Source organism: Aplysia californica, unplaced genomic scaffold, assembly GCF_000002075.1.
Source record: "Aplysia californica isolate F4 #8 unplaced genomic scaffold, AplCal3.0 scaffold00500, whole genome shotgun sequence".
Classification (NCBI taxonomy): Eukaryota; Metazoa; Mollusca; class Gastropoda; order Aplysiida; family Aplysiidae; genus Aplysia; species Aplysia californica.
In genome coordinates this window covers 485,094-500,668 of record NW_004797770.1, presented here as the reverse complement: position 1 = coordinate 500,668, position 15,575 = coordinate 485,094, and the positions used below count along the sequence as shown (strand labels likewise).

Here is a 15,575-nt window from a genome sequence, read left to right as displayed (position 1 = left end):
CACTAACTACAATGTGAAAATTACCAAGGAAAGGGGACAAAGAAAGAAAAAAGGAGAAAACATTTAGAGTTTTTCATTTACAAATTCATTGAACCAATATAAAAAACCAGCAATAAAAATAAAGAAACCCAAACTATAAATCAACGCATACACTGCAAATTCCCTGAAAAATATTAAATAGTAAAAAGTCAAAAACTAACGGAATTCTCAATAGTTACTTACATTTTTTAAATATGTTACAAAGCCCCTTATTTCAGACCTAAATTCTTAAAATGGAGATAATACCTTTCTATGACCACTGCTGGAGGCATCGTGTAAAGGTGTGTCGTCGTCAAAACCTTGAACATTGACATCAGCCCCGGCCTTGAGCAACTGTTTTGCAACACGTAAATTACCAGAGTTGCACGCTTCATGGAGAGCTGTCCAACCTATATGTACAATGAAATAAAATAAAAATCATTTAAGAATAAGACTCATTAATATATAGAGCCATTTCATGATCAAACAACAAGGGTATGTAAGGGAAAGTACTTTACTGTAACCAAGGACTTGTTGTTGTTATCGATCCAGTAACAGCTGGGCTCTCGCCCTTCTGTCCAATGCCATGTAGTGATAAGTGCAGGTCTGCTGCAGTTGCTGTAATGTTCCATAGAGTGTGTTGTCAATGTTAGGTCTCGGAGGGAGAAGGGTAGCTCTGATGTCATTTAGGGCTGTACAGTGGAACAGGTGATGATCCACAGTCTCATATGCATAGTCACAAGGACTTGGTAAACGTTAGAGGTTTAACACCTGTATCAAAACTAGGTTATTTACAGGAATAATTGGAAAGACAAAAACCATACTAAATAAAGTAATATCAAGATTTCTAGAAACTACAAAAGAAGTAAGCAATATTTTTTTTTTCTGTCACTGTTGGACTGCGTGCAAAATTAGTCAAAGCAAGATACGAGCTAAATAGCTCCTGCTGCAGTACACATTGTTGTTCTGTTTCAGGAACCAACATCCCTGCACTCCGGACATGTCCATTGATGCTCCGTTGCTCTCTCCAAAATGTCGCAGAGGTTCTTTCCACTGATTGTGCCAGTGCATATCTGGTTGAACCAGAGAGGGTTTACAGTAATATTACTGTAAACTGTCTGGTTGAACGTTCTTCTGTTCTTTTGCAGTACAGCCACAATACAAAGAAATAAATACCTTGATTTATCAGTCTGTGCGACAATTAGTAAAAACAGGATAAGAATTTCCCAGTACAACTGACATTTGACACCTTCAAGTACTCCCTAATAAAACTAGCAAACAAGAAGCAAGCAGTTCTAATAAATACCTAGCAAGTCAATCCAAAACCTACACATACAACTACTACCATGATTATCTAATTTACCTTGTAGCTTAGCAATGATCACGAAAATCCTTTTTTTGCCAGAAAATGTTTGCAAATAGGTGCATTTTGTAGCTTTATCTTCACTGAGCATAGAACTTTTTGAATTTTTAAAATCCATCAATAAACAAAAAAGTTACGGATTTTTTAATCAATTAATTTCTGGTACACTTTTATATAATGAAAAAACCCCAAAATATGGGACGTTCTTTGGTGAGTTTTGAGACAATATTCGTCATAATTCGCTCATTTCTCTGAGTATTTAAAAGAAACTTGGCAACCCAGTACATTTTCTAGTGCAGAATCTAGTACTGCTTTCAGATTTTTCATAGCTATCCTATTTTTTGAGTTATGAAGACGTTTATAGGTAAAAATGTTGGCCTTTTTCGGTGCGTTTTGAGACAATATTTGTCATAGATCGCCTATTTCTTGGAATATGTAAATGAAACTTGGCAGTCTAGTACATTTTTTAAAGCAGAATTTAGTCATGCAGTCAGATTTTTAATATCTGTCATACTTTTTGAGTTGTAAAGACATTAACAGGTAAAAAAGTGGCATTCTTTACAGATTTACAAAGATTATCAGTCATATGTTCTCCCAAAGTCATGATATTTGAATGAAACTTGGCAACATAAAAGGTTCTTCCTTGCCAAGCAATATTCTGGATCAATTTGTCACAAAAATGTAAGTAGAGAGCTACTAATAAATCCAGTTTTGTACTAGTAAAAGCATGCATACTTTGATATAGAAAATAAGATCGTCTCTGTGTATATCCATTGTTGGACAGTTTCCTATTGTGTGGTAGATTAAGATGCGTTCAGATAATATAGTTTACAAGTCATGGGAATATTTCGCATGTGTAGGCTACAACTCATACAATAAATGTAACATATCTACACCCCCCCCCCCTCTCTCTCTCTTTCTCTCTCTCTCTCACGCCCGCACGCACGCACGCGTGAACGATAACAATGTATAAACGGGACTATCTTCCCAGACTGGACTAAATAAGTACCATACTCTTTAATAACAATCTTAATGCCTCACTTTTCCCAAACAGAGCACACAGGACGAGTCCAAGTGTGTGCTTTCCCTAGAGGGGGGAATAGGCTTTCATAACGCAAACACAATGCCATACCACTTCTCAAGATGTTTGCTTTTCTGTTTCTATTCTTCTGTCATGCAATCAAGCAAATAAAAATGACTACATCTATTGTATTGTGACTAAAATGCAACAAAAACGCAAGTTATCAAGGCCCCCGTTTAGTTTTCAAGTATCCTTCCCCCCCTTTCCATTTCACATAAGCGGGGCCTCGTTTGTAGCGCCCGAGGCGACCGATGGCTGATGACGTCACTCAGTGGAAATTTCCACGCCGCCGGCCGTTCACCCAGCACGCGCAAATGGCAATGTCGCTTTTTTCCTTAGTTACTCCCACATTTTTAAAGATTACGCCAAAACCGCTAAACACAGAAGCATGAAATTTTAAGGGAATAAAGAAAAATGGTGTACAACGTATCAGTCAGTTTGACAAATCACAGCTCCGAAAAACCTTCAAAGCGCACCACATCAACCACTTTCGCAAACGTTTTCGACTGCTTCTAGGATGGGTACAATGTTGTCAAACTGCATACTACGAGATTTACCTCTTTTCTGATTGGCTGCCAAGTTTCATTCATATCCATTCACGAGAAGCGGCGTGAGAGCGAGTTGAAGACAACAACCTTTGCGTTAGTGCGTCCCATGAAACACCCCCGCTGCGGGGGCCAAAAATCAGCAGAACAAAATGCGCTCGGTGGGCATTGCTATGTAGCTGTTTAAAAAGCAGCACAGAAAGAAGTAGGCAGCCTAATTTCAAGGAAATTTTTATAGTATGTTTTATAGATACAATCGACCTTATTCAGTTCAAGAAGAATATGTCTTTCTTTGTCTAATTAGTACCTGTAAAACAGTGATATTATCCTTTCAAGAGGAGAAAGGTTAAGCGTATATTCCCAATACAAATATCTTCCTCAGTCCCAAATCCAACAAAGAAAAAACAAATCTCACCAGCATAATCTTTCATATTGACACTGGCACCAGCTTTGATGAGTCTCTTTGTCTGCTTGTAGTCCCCTTTCTTTGCCGCCATGTGTAGAGGCGCCTCTCCTCTCTCATTCCGCTTGTTCACTTTCTTATCAGCTGGAGTACGCTTTGTAGAGCTCACCTGCACCCCAGAAGATGGAGACTTTGGGGATGTGTCTGAGAAAGAGTAACAAAACTTCATAAACGAAAAGTTTGTACAGGGTGACAAGTAAGTTTGAGATGAAAAAGAAAGAAAACTTTTTAGACTTCTTGATAATGACATACGCATGACTAATAACAGTCGAAACTAAAAATTACAAACTGACACAGTAGTTTGCAATCTCTAATCACTGTTGTGTATAAGTTTTTGAGACAGGATTTGCTTACCTCACTCGATGTCAAACCCAAGGAGTTTCAGTTAAAACGGACGACTGCCATTACCGACACCCATCGCTTCAAGTTTTTTCTACTGTTTACTAATGTGCTTTCAGTCTAATCTTTGAGAGCATATAACTATTGGTCATTATGAGTTGATTGAGTATTGACAACTCAATAAAAATCCGACTTTTTTCCCAGAATGACCCGAAACCCACCAGTTTTGTCACAATGGCTAACAAACAACCTCACAACATTTTTCAACTGATGGACCTATACTATAATAAGTTGATGATGGGTCGGATGTAGGCTTTTCTTGTGCTACAGAAGATGACAACCACACTGGCCTAAGTCACGTAGAGGTTCAGAGTATAGAAGAGGCATGTGGAAGGCTAAAGGGATTAGTGACATTGAATATGGTAGTTTTTAGTTTTAGTAGAGGTTTTACGGTGCTCGCAACAGCGTAGGTCACATGAGCGCCAAAAAATTAGAGCTGTTACAAGAGAGTAACAAACCTAAAAAGAAGACGGGGAGATAAGAACGATAGATGTTTGATAGGAAAGAAGAACCAAACCACAACAGATCATCCGCCAACCACCCACTTGAACATTGTAGAGAAAAAGTATGTGGACAAGAGGAAAAAAACCAAAACAAGAATACTACTGTGCTAACCTCCAACTGTGGACTCTTCCATTCGCATAAGCAGTGCCATCTGCTGCCGTTCTGATAAAGGGACATTGAGTCGAGACACGCTCCCTGCACCACGAGGGGAACCCATCCCCATGTGCTCTGGGGAACCTTCCGGAACATTTGGACGCTTTCTTTTTGGGACTTGTTGCTGCTGGTTCTTTTTCTCTGAAGACAAAAAATAAAATAAGAGTAATGACGCATAATCTGTTTTTTTTTTTTTTATTTTCTGAAATTAACCCCCCCAAAAATTGTCTCAGCTGTCACTTTGAAAAGCCTAAGATGCCAATGTCCAATTGTATGTGCCTTTCAACTACCTTATCTGCAATGGTAAGCTTAACTAAAAAAAGAGAGGACATGAAACAAGAAATCCACTACAGTAAAAACACAAAATCAAAAAGCATAAATATGTGAAAACACTTTTAAAAACTTGAAGACAAATCAAGGCATTAAGAACAGCTTAAGTGTAAGCAGGTAACTTTTGCTTCACGCAAAAAAAATTTAAACGACAGATCCTACAAGTAAAAACACACTTGATATCTTCATTCTCTCACAACCAGCATTAATGCCTATCACTAATAATTTAAAAGGAGCTCAAAAAGCATATTAGATGGCTCCTAGGTACAACCCTATCATCATATCTTAACATTATGCTACTTTTCTTACATACTGTCATTATCATTTTTTTTAAATTTCAAAGTTGGATCTTACATCCCCCCCCCCCACCAACACACACAAACACAATACAAAAAGACTTTAAAAAAATAAGGAAATTGATCATGACTGTTGTTATGCTACAAACCCCCATCATTTTTTGTAATAAATTAAAAAAAGGTGTGATAAATAAACCACAATACAATGCGAGTTGCTGAAACTGGAGGGTAACTGAAAGGAATGTACTGACGTCATGAAAGCAAAATAAGAACCAAGGAGACAATAAAAGACTTTTTGTGAGACATACATTCCATCATTGTGGTACTGTAACAAACAGGTGAAGTTTTTATGTCAGTGAAACATCAGCAGCCCTCTGACAATAGTCACAATTTCTATGGAAGAGTACAGAGAAAAAAGCTACGCTCAACACACCATCTTCCTCCGAAGGTGATGATGGAGTTGCTAATTTTCTCTTGTTTGACTTCCCTTCCCCAGTTGATGGCTTGCTTGATGAACCCTTGTCCTGTGGAAAATTATGTTTAAAGGCGTGTTTACGAATTGCTATATGAACATTTTGTGAAAAAATTAAATACACACATGATGGAAAGTAATGGGTACTATGAACTATGACCCACTTTTGATTATTTGTAAAGATACATGGGTGTAGTATTGACGCTTTGTTCGCAATGAGTCAGCAGGATTTTTGATAAAATAGGAACATTTCGCAAGACAGGTCGGTTTCAAAATTACACTGAAAAGAACAGGGACCAGACAACAGCAGAGCACTATACACCACACACAGTTGTAGAATTGAATTTTGTAAGAAGGTTAAAAAAAAAAAGAAAAAAAGCCCAACCTCAAAACAGGTTACTAAGCAATTTACCACTAGTACTAGGCTCCATCTGAGCAACAGCACGAATTTTGCAAAATATTCTATATTTTTCTTTAAAACTCCAGTGTGACATAAAGTAACAAAAGTCTTAGTTTAAGTAAGAGTTTTACGGCACTTGCAACACAATAAGGTCATATAAGTCATAATAAGTGCCGAAGATTAGATGTGTTACAAGAGAGTAACAAACATGAAAAAGAAGGAGAGGAGATAAGGACGATAGATGTTTGATAGGAAAGAAGAAGCAAACCACACCAGAGCACCCGCCAACCACACGCAAAGCAAAGTCACAAAAGTTAACCTGATGCATGAAGACATGACGATGAAAATGGTGGCAGAGAAGAGGTAAAGAGAAATAAAACAGAAATTCACATAAAAAAACAATTAAAAAATCTTTTTTTTGCCACAATTTGGGACAAAATAGACATTCAGTTGAAAACTTGAAAACTTGATGTGTCTCCTGGCTTGATGGTACTAAACATACTGCACATCAAGCCTACCTATCACAATCATAAAGAAAAAAACCCCTGCACAGATAATGCAATGAATTATTTCAAAGACCCTACCGACCAATCCTGTTATAAAATAATGTCAATCACAATGATGGAAAAAATTTTTTTTTCATAAATTGTTAATCCCTCTAGTAAGAGAAGTAATCAAGAAGGTATCAAATTAGACAAAAAGTAAAAGAGTTCTGAAGGTAATGACCAGTTTATTTGTTGAGTAGTTTATAAATGAGAAGAAAAGCAGCTCCAAATTTGTTCCTTGTGAACATGGCCTTTCAAATGACAAAATTTATTTGTAAATTCGGTAAGTGTGGAGCTTACTGGGTCATTCATCATCAACAATGCCTTTCTCACCCTGGATCAGGATATGTACGGAAAATAAAATCACTCTTCACTTTTCCCTTTCATTCGCAAGCGTCTTTACATTATTCTATGTCTTTCCTCTTTTCTGTACTTGGTTCATTTGAGAGGTAAAAGAACCCTTTAAGTTGACAGGCTCTATTCTTGTATACTAATACGCCTTTTCTCCTTTTAGTTTTTAGTTTAGTAGAGGTTTTACGGCGCTCACAACTGCATATAAGGTCATATGAGTGCCAACTTTTCTCCTTTTAAAATGAGGCATTAAATGATGGAATAAAAAGCGCATCCTTTTGAGCTATAATGCTACAGATTGTTAAAAAGGCCGGAAAGGCAAAACAGAAGAAGACAATTTGAAAAATGAAAATGAACCATTAACAGTTGAGAAGAGCAAGCTAACTTTCAATGTTTTACCCCCCCCCCGTAATACCCATGAAGGCAAAGGAGGTGACTAGAAGTAAAGAACGAATGCATCACAAAATATCACATTATTACAGCAATCTCTGACATTGTATGTCATATAGGCACTGTACACTCTCTTTTCTGACTATGTCATTTTTTTTCTCGGCTCTTTCACTAAAGAGAAGATTTATCTATCTTTTACTATCTATTACTATCAATGTGTATGTTTATCAGACGACAATGATATGATATATAAGTCTGTATTTTCACTATCAATGTGTATGTTTATCAGTTTATCAGACGACAATGATATGATATATAAGTCTGTATTTTCAACTAAACACAACCTGGTCCCCCCCCCAGAAATAAAAAACAACCGAAAAAAAAGAGACCTATAGACCTAATAATCTTTTAAAATTGATAAAAATATAAAGTATTTTTCTAAGTTCAGGAACACATCGTCTTAATATCTAAGCTACAAAATATGACGAGTTCCATTTTTTCATATCTGTGCTGTGGTCAGGAAGGTCAATGACATTGCACCCTTAAGCAGGCTTCTTTTTCAACTTAAGCTCGAGATTCGGGACAAAAAATAAGGATACCCGGTTTAATCGTGATGAGTCGCAGGTTTAAATACTTTCACCTTAAACCAATGAACCCAAGACCCCGATATATTGGGGAGCAGCAGAAAAGTCCACGACCTGAGACCCCGATACTTCAGTTTCCTCCCACCTACCCAGAAGTAGACAAACAGATTGGAACACCGAGAAGCAGTTTTGGAGATAGGAGGGTGGGAACAATTTTATTACTGTACTTTATGTGAGTTTTTGCATGAGTAGCCTACTAACATAATACTATAATAGCATGCCTGTTTTTCTTGAATTCTGTTTGGGAGCCTGGTGTGTGTGTGTGTGCGTGTGTGTGTGCGTGTTAGGCCTGGGAGCCAGGGGTTCATTGGGTTAAAGTTAGAGTATGATTACAATGTAGTAATTTACGTGAATGGGATCAAATGAAAATTACAAAACTTAGCTTCCCCAAAGCCTTGTGTAGTGTACAGTACATTGATAATATGAAAATAAACTAACCTTGTGAGGGGGCGACTTCTTTTCCGACATCCCTCAACTTTAAACAGCCTTGAATCAACAACAAAAGGAGAATGGAACACAACAACAAACACTGAGAAATATGTGATCCGTTGGAAACCATCAAGTTCCTAGCACATTCCAATACATTTTCTCAGCAAAACTCATCCAGTCGCATGCCATGGTGAACTGCAAACTGAAAACAAACAAAAAAAAGTCCATATAGTATAATATATTATTATAATTACATTTTCTTATTGACATTTTAACCAAATTTAGGCCATAAAAAGCTATGGAACAAGTACTGATTGATGCAATGTCAGAGCCTCCATGATCCAACTTACTGTGCCCATGAACAAAAGTACTATAATTTATTAACCATTCACTACTATGCCTCATCCCGAAAAGGTGGGGTCTATATAATACAAGCAACCCCCAACAGCCCATTTACAGTCCGATAGAGAACCAGAGATGCCAACCACAGAAAACCTAAATGAGTATTGGGAAATATGAAAATGTGCATTTTCAGGGGAAAATGTGTATTCCCCATGACCAACCGGCCAACCAGAAATAGTAAAATGTTCAGGGTGTCCAGCAATATTTCCTGAAAAAAAATTACTAGTTCACCAGCTCGAAAAAGGGAGCACACACGCGTACAATATACATGTATCCAGTCAACAACATGTCAGTGTTCAAGGTCGTGCTGGGGCCTTGTTTGATTTAAGTATTTCAGTCTATTATATAATGTTTTCTTCTCATTATTACATAAAAAATAAATTCTGCTTTGAGAGTTCGGAAGGGCTTGGAACAAGAATTTCAACTATCAAGAGCCAGTCTGGGTGTCATGGTTCATATTATGAACTGACAGACTCAAATTATTGCTCAAACTCACAGAGAAAAGCAATAACTTGAATGGCTCAAGTAGACCCATGCACCGTGAGAGTACAAGTAACAACTGTGGTAGGGCAAGATGCAGTGACACTGAAAATCTGCCAGTCTTGAACAGAAAGCTACAACATACACTGTAGGTATAATTTACTAACTATCACCCATCTAAGTAGGTATAATTTACCATCACCCATCCAATGAAACGTGAACACTTTATTTCAATAACGCAGACTTGATAAGTATGAGGGGTCCCGATTCCGTACACGGCCTGCACAAACACGTGCTTTGCAGAAAGCTCTAATCAAAATTCTGAAATGTGCTTCCAAGTATTTGTCCTCCGGCGGTGTAGCCGTAACCCCCCCCCCCCCCCCCCGGATAGCATCTTAAACCAAAAAAAAAATCTCCTCCCCTATTCCGTAGTCATATACTTTGCAACGCCATTACTCCCACCAAAGACGACCTTTACTCACACTATGCCGCATTTATTTATGAAGTGAATGCGCGCAGGTTCAGTGACCGGTCACGATCGCGAGCCAGACAATCTAAAAATCGGACGACGCTTGTATTTTCTTTTCTTTTTTTTTCCCACAAGTAACAGCACAGCGACGAGTCCAAGTATTCATTACATTTTATTTGCACGGCGACATTGTGTTTATACTGCACAACCTGCATGCCACAAATGTTGCGTTATCAAACAACTGCTGGCAAACTTCTTGGTGGTAACGAAAGCGAAAGTAGAAATTGATTTTCCCGATCGAGCCTCGGTGTCACATACGCTTCCGCCTGCCGTCATAGCTGCCTATTCTATGAAAGTGAAACGTTCTCTCCGGACGGGGAAATGCTAAACGAATATAATATCACGATCACAACCGGCAAAAGTTGAACTTACTGACCACATCAGACTTGGTTTTCAAATATTCCAGGTCTGTGATTGTGATACTGTCAATACTATTTTGACAAAGGTCAAAGGATGGGACTTGAGATAATTAGGTTTACTCGCCCAAGCTGAATCTCATATTTTTCGCATTCCAGGATGCGTATTTTTTCATGAAAAGTCGTATTTGCGTATTTTCGGCAAAAAATCGTACTAAAATACGTAAAATTGTACTGGTTGGCATCTTTGGAGAACTAAAAGCTGTGTGCGTATCAAATTATAATAAGTCAATAAGAACAGAAAAATCCAGCTATGGCAAGACCTGACATACTGGTTCAGGGATGCACTTTCCCCTCTTTGATAAAATGCAATTGCACGGAAAATCATGAAACACATAGGCAAGGCTCAATCTGTAACAAACAACTATGAATATCATGTTTCTCACTGGTCTGGTTAAGTGATTAATAGCTGCCATGGAACCAGTCAAAATCTTTACTTCTAAAAATTAATCTCTTTACAGTTTTCCCAAGTAAATTAATTACTCATTATAGATATAGGTGCACTCTGTACAAAATACAAATTATTTTCATTGTCTAAAGGAACTTTTATCTGGTTGACTGACAAAGAAATCTGTAAATCAACCAAGGTGAACTCTGTATTATTATGCATTAACTAAGTGTACTTTCACCAATTTGTAGTTGTACAGAGCCTATACCTATTTCATGTTTAATCATCAGCTGGCCATTAGCAAAAACTACATAAGATGCACCGAGCACTGATCAGGTGTCCACCGCAGACCTGTTTGCTTACTGGCATCATGGGTAAAGGTCTATTACTATTGGCCTTTAGGCCATGTGTTATCAAGCTGAAAACCTCAGAAAGCAGATACAGCTGGCCAGTACCAAACGTCAAAAGAAAAATGAGGTTATGGCGAAGCTATGGCTATGTCAAGCCAAGAGGGCATGCTTTGACTTTTCACGTATTCCCAAACTCAGTGCTTAAAACAGCTGAAGCTGAAAAGTAAGGGAAATTATGCCGGAGGTGTGGGAGCTGCAAAGGCCCCCAGCAGGGTCCAGGGACAGCATTCTGGTGGAGGTTCAAGGGACGAAGCCCCTGAAGAAATTGAAATTTAGTGCAGTTACAGGGTTAAAAATGGCATTTGGGAGCCTGTTTGAAGAGAATAACCGGTTCTCACACGATGCTGTAGCATGTGATGCCAACGCATGCAGGTTCACTGACCGATCACGATGACAAGCCCGACAAGCTGAAAATCGGACGACGCTTGTATTTTCTTTTCTTACAGTGACAATGACAAATATTGATTTATTTGCGTGGCGACACAGTGTTTTTTATAATGAATGACCTGCATGTCACAAGTGCTGCGCATCAGACAATCACTGGCTAATATCTGGGTGGTAACGAAAGCAGATCTTGATTTTCTCGATTTAACCTCAGTGTCACATACATTTCCACCTGCTGCCATAGTCGCCTGTTTGAGTGAAACCTACTCTCGGACCGGAAAAAAACAACCGAATATATCACAATCGCGACCTGCAAAAATGAATTTACTGACCTATCTGATTTGGTTTTCATCAAGGACTATATTACATATTTTCCTGGGTCTTTCCCGGGGCAGTTCACATTTTCCTCATAAGCCTGGGTCTGCCAGGTTCCTAAAACATTTAACTTATTGCGACAGAATTACTGTTAATATTATCAATAGCTATAAAAGACGATACGATGACAAGTACGCATCTTTTGCCTCGGAATCTCAGTGGCCCTACGCAATCCCTTTTTTAAAATGGATGAAGTCGATATTGATGTGGGAGCAAGTGTGGAACTGTCAGAAAGTACGAATTTTCATAAAAATACGAAAGATAAGAAGCACTGAAAACTTTTGTTTCGAACAAAGCAGCCAAACTTTTAAAATCAAAATTAATATTATTTTTAAAATTCCACACTAGAATTATTTATGTAAATCTGATGCCTATAGTCTTGAAAATCTAGGTCTATACCATATAATTTATCAAAGGCTAAAAGGCCGCTATGGTTTTATTAACCTCTTAGTATGTTATTATAAGAATGAAAAAAATGGTCAGTGAGGAGTGAGGAGTACAAAAAGCCTTGACAAAAAAGAAGCTAGATTTTTCTTTCTAAAGAAGGGCCTGTCAAAACGATCCGTATTAAAAACACATGAAGCTGCAGAGAGAGCCCCGAGCACACCTCTGTGATTGGCCGAAATATAGATGACGTAATTTTACCATCTATTTTAGTTGTCTCCCTCGCCAGTTGACTAGAAAACTAAGGGCTTGATTGAAGACAGTATTTTTTTCCCAAATTAACTTGGATCAGAATGGAGGGGACAATCATACATTTATAAAAGTATGAATATAAATTGGAAAGGGTGTTTATCTAATATAATTATCTTTGCCGTGTGCGTGTGTGAGTTTAGTGAATGTGTGTGTGTGTGTGTTTATGCAGGTACGTATCTACCAGTGTGCCCGCGGGTGCATGTGTGAACCTTCCTGTTCCTTTGTTCATGTGTTTGCCTGTGTATGTGGATGTATGTTCGTCTATTGAGCCATTGCCAAAACATGGGGGAAAAAACCACACACACATCTCACATTAGTGGGCATAAAATGTGAAGCATTATTAGTAGGAAAAGGCTAGCGTACTTATTCTACATATGATGGCTAGACTGACCATTAAAAAAAAATAGGCCTACTGAATTGTAAATATAAATTTTTAGTGTGCAGTACCTAAAGTATTTGTATTTGAGACGAAACCAGGTGCCTTATTGACAGTGCATGTATTTTAAACCTCCTGTTTTCTAATGTTAATAAGGCCTAAGATAAGTACGGCTAGACTTCTTGTCTAGCCGTACATAAGTACGGGTAGACAGCCAGGCTAGCCGTACTTAAGGACGGCTAGACTGACAGTCTAGCAGTACTTAATATTGATGGCTGAATTGTAAATGAAATTTTTAGTTTGCAATGCCTAAAGTATTTGCATTTCAGACAAAACCAAAAGGTGCCTTACTGACTTGCATGTATTTGAACCTGAATAATAACTAGATCTAGATAGATCTAATGAGACCTGTGTACTTAACAGGGTTGAGTCGATAGGGCCAAACCTAGATCTAAGTACGGCTAGACTGGCAGTCTAGCCGTACTTTTATTAAGGAAAGTGGCTATTCTCACCCGCCCGGAAGTTCTCGCAAGATCAACTCCTCCCCTCTTCTCTCTCTCTCTGTTTATTTCTGAATACTGTCTATCGGTGTGGACGATCAAATTGACCAAAACAAAGTTAAAAAATGATGTTAAAACACAAAAGTAAATTAATTTGGTTGTCTACAAAGATGCTACGGCTATTTAACTTTTCGAATCGAGCCGAACTACGCGGGTCGCCATTTTGTTTTGCCCGGAAATTCTCGCGCTACTCCTCTCTCTTTTTCTCTCTCTCTCTCCACTGTCCACAGACAAAATTGTACGCTTTTAGTAGGCTACAGTTGTAATAAAACGTTTGTTCACGGCACAGAATTCTACAATTTTTCTGTTATCACAGTGTAGAATTCTGTGGTTTAGGGTGAACGCAAAATTTGGTGAACGCGCACCGGGTGAGAATAGCCACAAGACTCGCCTGCACTATTCTCACTCCGGGTGAGAATAGAGGTGGCCTTCTAAAAAAGGCCGGCACTATTTCTCCGAACGTTCGGGAAAATAAAGCTGGGCACTATTTCTCCGAACGTTCGGGAAAATAAAGCTAGGCACTATTTCTCCGAACGTTCGGGAAAATAAAGCTGGGCATTATTTCTCCGAACACTCTGAAATCTCATCCTTTCCCGCAAATTTCGGATATTATAAAGATCTATAATTATAGTATAGATCTAGATCTAGATCTAGGCCTACCAAAGATTGTTCGTTTACAATGTGGTTCAATCGGTCCAAAAAATGTGCGCAGTAAATATTTATATAGAAATGCTACAACTGTAACTCCAAACAGTTTTTCGCTACAGATATGACGTGTTGCCTATGAAGGGTGCTGCTCTTAAACGTAATGTGTTGTGTTCACTCGTGTGCTGTCTAGATCTAGATCTAGATCTACGGAGGGTTTATTGATAACGACACGACATAGAACTGGCATCTGCGTTAGTCACTGCTGCGACCAATGTACTGACACTGGCAAGCCCCTTAATGTGTGTTATTCCATAATTTACATGTAATATCCGGTACTTAAAAAAAAAAAAAATTACGCACATTTAGGGTTAAAACAGCCAATTTTCTTCGGACAGGTGGACACACGCCCTTATTTGTTAAAATGTTTGGTGGTTGGTTGGTGGGGCTGTTCTAAATTTGAATTTCTTTCTGGTGGGGAAACCTTTTCTTTTTTCACGTTTTTCCCCTCATCTAAAAATCCCCTAGACTAGCCTCTTGAAAAATTAAAATAGTCTATATAGGCCCCAAAAATTTGCTCCCCCTGTGAGTGTGTGTGTGTGTGTGTGTGTGTGTGTGTGTGTGTGTGTGTGTGTGTGTGTGTGTGTGTGTGTGTGTGTGTGTGTATGAGTGTGTCCCTGTGTGTGGTTTTAAGTGGAGAGTGAGGAGTGTGTGTGTGTGTGTGTTTGTTTTTCGGGCTTTATTTCAGCCTATATTCAGTAACAGTTCAAAGTATACAAAAATAGAAACACAGGATCCATTCACTCCATATGGCTCATGAATGAGTCGTTTGTCTCTTTCAGTTTCACTCATTCATTTAATTCCCCTGTTCTCTCCCGCGGCTCATCCCGTTGGCATGACTTTCATACCCCACCCCCTCCCTCCAGGCACACACAAAGAAAATCTCACTCATTCCCTTGCACCCTGCAAACCATGGACAATAATATAGGCAAAACACTGCCTGAGCTGCATTCCTTTCGTTCGTGAACTGTGGACCAGGCCAGGGGGGTCGGTGTCGTCGTCTTGTAGTTGCTGTCGCCTGTGGATACACTCGCACATTCTTCCTTTCACCCGCTCTTTCACTCACACTGTCTCTCCATCCACAGCTCAGCTCGTCATACGTTCAAAAGTTGCCCACTGGTCATGTTTAGTTACTGTGTGTACATGTGCATGATGGTGGTGGGTGTGTGGTGGGTGTTACTGAAGGTTGTATGTAGGCGGGCTTGTCATGCGGTGTCCTTCCCAGACCAGAGGCAGAATGACAGTTGGCGCCGAACTCTCGCAATAAATAGGCCAAAAATCACGAGACCGGAAGCCGGAAACCGTTTGGAGAAATAAAGATCGGCACTATTTCTCCGAACATTCGGAGAAATAGTCACTTCGTTTAAAAAAATAGGCGTACTGAATTGTAAAAATTTTTGGGAGTGTATACAGACCCGGTAACCGGGAACAAAGTCACAAAGTATACAGACCCGGTAGGGGAACTCTTTTT

The 15,575-nt window shown here is 38.8% G+C and overlaps 1 protein-coding gene across 1 annotated transcript in view; it reads right to left on the bottom strand.

Moving 5' to 3' along the window:
- Positions 1 to 15,575, bottom strand: part of LOC101862370 (ankyrin repeat domain-containing protein 11) — a 35,670-nt gene that overhangs the window by 17,667 nt on the left and 2,428 nt on the right. The window contains exons 2-6 of the mRNA XM_005105901.3: positions 8,393 to 8,585; positions 5,586 to 5,676; positions 4,485 to 4,667; positions 3,423 to 3,614; positions 286 to 428 (exon numbers count right to left, since the gene is read on the bottom strand). Of these exons, the coding sequence (XP_005105958.1) occupies positions 286 to 428; positions 3,423 to 3,614; positions 4,485 to 4,667; positions 5,586 to 5,676; positions 8,393 to 8,422 (639 nt within the window). The 5' untranslated portion in view covers positions 8,423 to 8,585. The remainder of the gene's footprint in view (positions 1 to 285; positions 429 to 3,422; positions 3,615 to 4,484; positions 4,668 to 5,585; positions 5,677 to 8,392; positions 8,586 to 15,575) is intronic.